At 56.7% G+C, this 1,966-nt stretch overlaps 2 protein-coding genes across 2 annotated transcripts in view; both read right to left on the bottom strand.

Annotated features, from left to right (window-relative positions):
- Positions 1-83: 83 nt before the first annotated feature.
- On the bottom strand, positions 84-1,284 carry PTSG_13244 (uncharacterized protein). The gene has a single exon (XM_004994611.1). The coding sequence runs from the start codon at positions 1,081-1,083 to the stop codon at positions 268-270; it is 816 nt and encodes a 271-aa protein (XP_004994668.1). The 5' UTR covers positions 1,084-1,284; the 3' UTR covers positions 84-267.
- Positions 1,285-1,322: 38 nt separating this feature from the next.
- PTSG_04573 (uncharacterized protein) overlaps positions 1,323-1,966 on the bottom strand; it is a gene marked incomplete at both ends in the record, with an annotated part of 1,053 nt that continues 409 nt past the window's right edge. Inside the window, one exon of the mRNA XM_004994610.1 lies at positions 1,323-1,718. Coding sequence (XP_004994667.1) covers positions 1,323-1,718 — 396 coding nt within the window. The remainder of the gene's footprint in view (positions 1,719-1,966) is intronic.

Below are 1,966 nucleotides of genomic sequence, written 5' to 3'. Positions count from 1 at the left end.
TAATCAGCTGGATGAAAGAACAGACGGACATAGCATGATGCAATGTAAATGTGGGTGGCGTGAGGTGACGTGGTTGGTTTTGTGTCTTGTTCGTATATTGAGACTGTCTGGTTTACATGCTGACAAGCTTCGGTGCTTTCTCGAGGTTGGGGGATTGAATGCGAGAGTAAACCCAACTGCAAGAAGTGAACGCGAAACAGGCCAACCTCAAGACGGGATGGGGCAAGAGGCAAGGGCAAGCGAGGGGCATTGTGGTGGGCAGATACATCAGCGTTGATGACGGTGACGCCGGTGAGAGCGCCGAGGTGTAGTGTCGCATGACTGGCACGCCCACAACGTTGTGAGATACTGCACCTCTGAGCGCAAACGTGCCAACTCGTGCTCAGCGGCCACGCATCTGTCACACGCGTCAACATTGGTGGCGCTCGTTTGGGTGTGTCGACGTTCGACGTCCGTGTCGCTGCTGCTGGGAGTGGGCCTGTCACAAGACGAGCATGTGGGGTTGCTTGTGCCGCTGTTGCCGAAATCGTCGCTCGAAGGCGTCGTAGAATGATGGGATGGAGTACCATTTGTCGTCGCCATCGCCGTGGAAGGCGCTCGACGTGGTCGAGGTGGTCTCTCCACCGTTTTCAGCATCATCACAGGAGCACGATCACTGTTGTCGTCGTCGTTGTTGTTGTTGCTGTTGTTGTTGTTGTTGTTGCTGTTGTTGCTGCTGCTGCTGGTGGTGGTGGTGGTGGTGTGGTTGGTGTTGTCGTGAGCGTCCCTGTCAGCCCCACAGCTTGCCACCTCCACCGACAGCAGCGGTGGTAGTTGCATATGCGGTAGAGTGGGATCTCCAAGAAAGCCGATAATGGCAGGAGTACCACGTGGTGACTTATCGTTGGCAGTGCACACCTTATCATAGTCTCGAAACGGTTGTGCTTGTGTTGTCGGTGCTGTTGTGCTCTGGCCTGCCCTTGGTGCTGGTGGCATCATTGGCAATGCTGGTACGCCTTTTGTACTTGTGGGTTGCTGTGGGGTTGTGGGTATCGTAACATCGTGATGACGTCTGTGTTGGTTTGTGCTTGCCTGATGCGCCATAGGAAGGTGGTGTGAGTGCAGAGCCACTGGAGGGGGTGCAGTTGGAGTACGAGGAGTGCTGCTGAGCTGAGGCGCGACGTGCAGCGTGCGAGGGGATGGTGGTGTTGCTGGGTGTAGCAGTTCGGAAGGCGTCTGCGTGTGGCTGCTTCCGCAGTGACCAGAGTGACTGAGGGACAACGCCGGTGGCGGTGGCTGTTCGCGCAGAGGTGACAGGTTCGAAGGAGCATCTGTGAGCGTGCTCATGAGCAGGTGGGACGAAGGTTGTGCTTGGTACCGATAGTGCTGATTCTGATGGTGGAGCTGGATGCCAGCAACATGTAGGGAGGGGTGGCGCCGCGCATCGCGGGCTGATGAGCCGGTGTGTGCTGGGCGAGGCAAACGTGCCCTGTGCGTTTCAAGGTGGCCGGGATGAAAGGGCTGGGGCTGAAACGCCGACTGTGAGCTGGAGCTCTTGGAAGTTGACGAAGAGAAGAGGGTGGCGGCGTCTTGGAAGGGCTGTCCAGCAGGAGCACGAACTGAGCCGTCTTCGTCATCAGAAAGATCGAAGAAGGCAATCTTGCCTCGACTGCCATGTGCCGTGGCGCTCTCTCGGAACTGCTGGGCGTCCAAGTGGCGGCTCTGCCCGCGAGGGTGCCCTGGTGCGACGGCACGGTTGAAGAAGAAGAAGAAGAAGAGGAGGAAGAAGAAGAAGAAGGAGGAGGAGGAAGAAGAAGAAGAAGGAGGAGGAGGAGGAGAAGGAAGGAAGGAAGGAAGGAAGGAAGGAAGGAAGGAAGGAAGGAAGGAAGGAAGGGAAGGAAGGAAGGAAGGAAGGAAGGAAGGAAGGAAGGAAGGAAGGAAGGGAAGGAAGGAAGGAAGGAAGGAAAGGATGGAAGGAAGGAAGGAA

Source organism: Salpingoeca rosetta, assembly GCF_000188695.1.
Source record: "Salpingoeca rosetta unplaced genomic scaffold supercont1.10, whole genome shotgun sequence".
Classification (NCBI taxonomy): domain Eukaryota; class Choanoflagellata; order Craspedida; family Salpingoecidae; genus Salpingoeca; species Salpingoeca rosetta.
The sequence above is the reverse complement of the archived record's forward strand: the minus strand, read 5'-3'. Positions and strand labels throughout refer to the sequence as shown.

Coding starts and splice junctions, on each gene's coding strand:
- PTSG_13244 (XM_004994611.1), bottom strand. CDS start 1,083: ATGGCGCATCAGGCAAGCACAAACCAACACAGACGTCATCACGATGTT.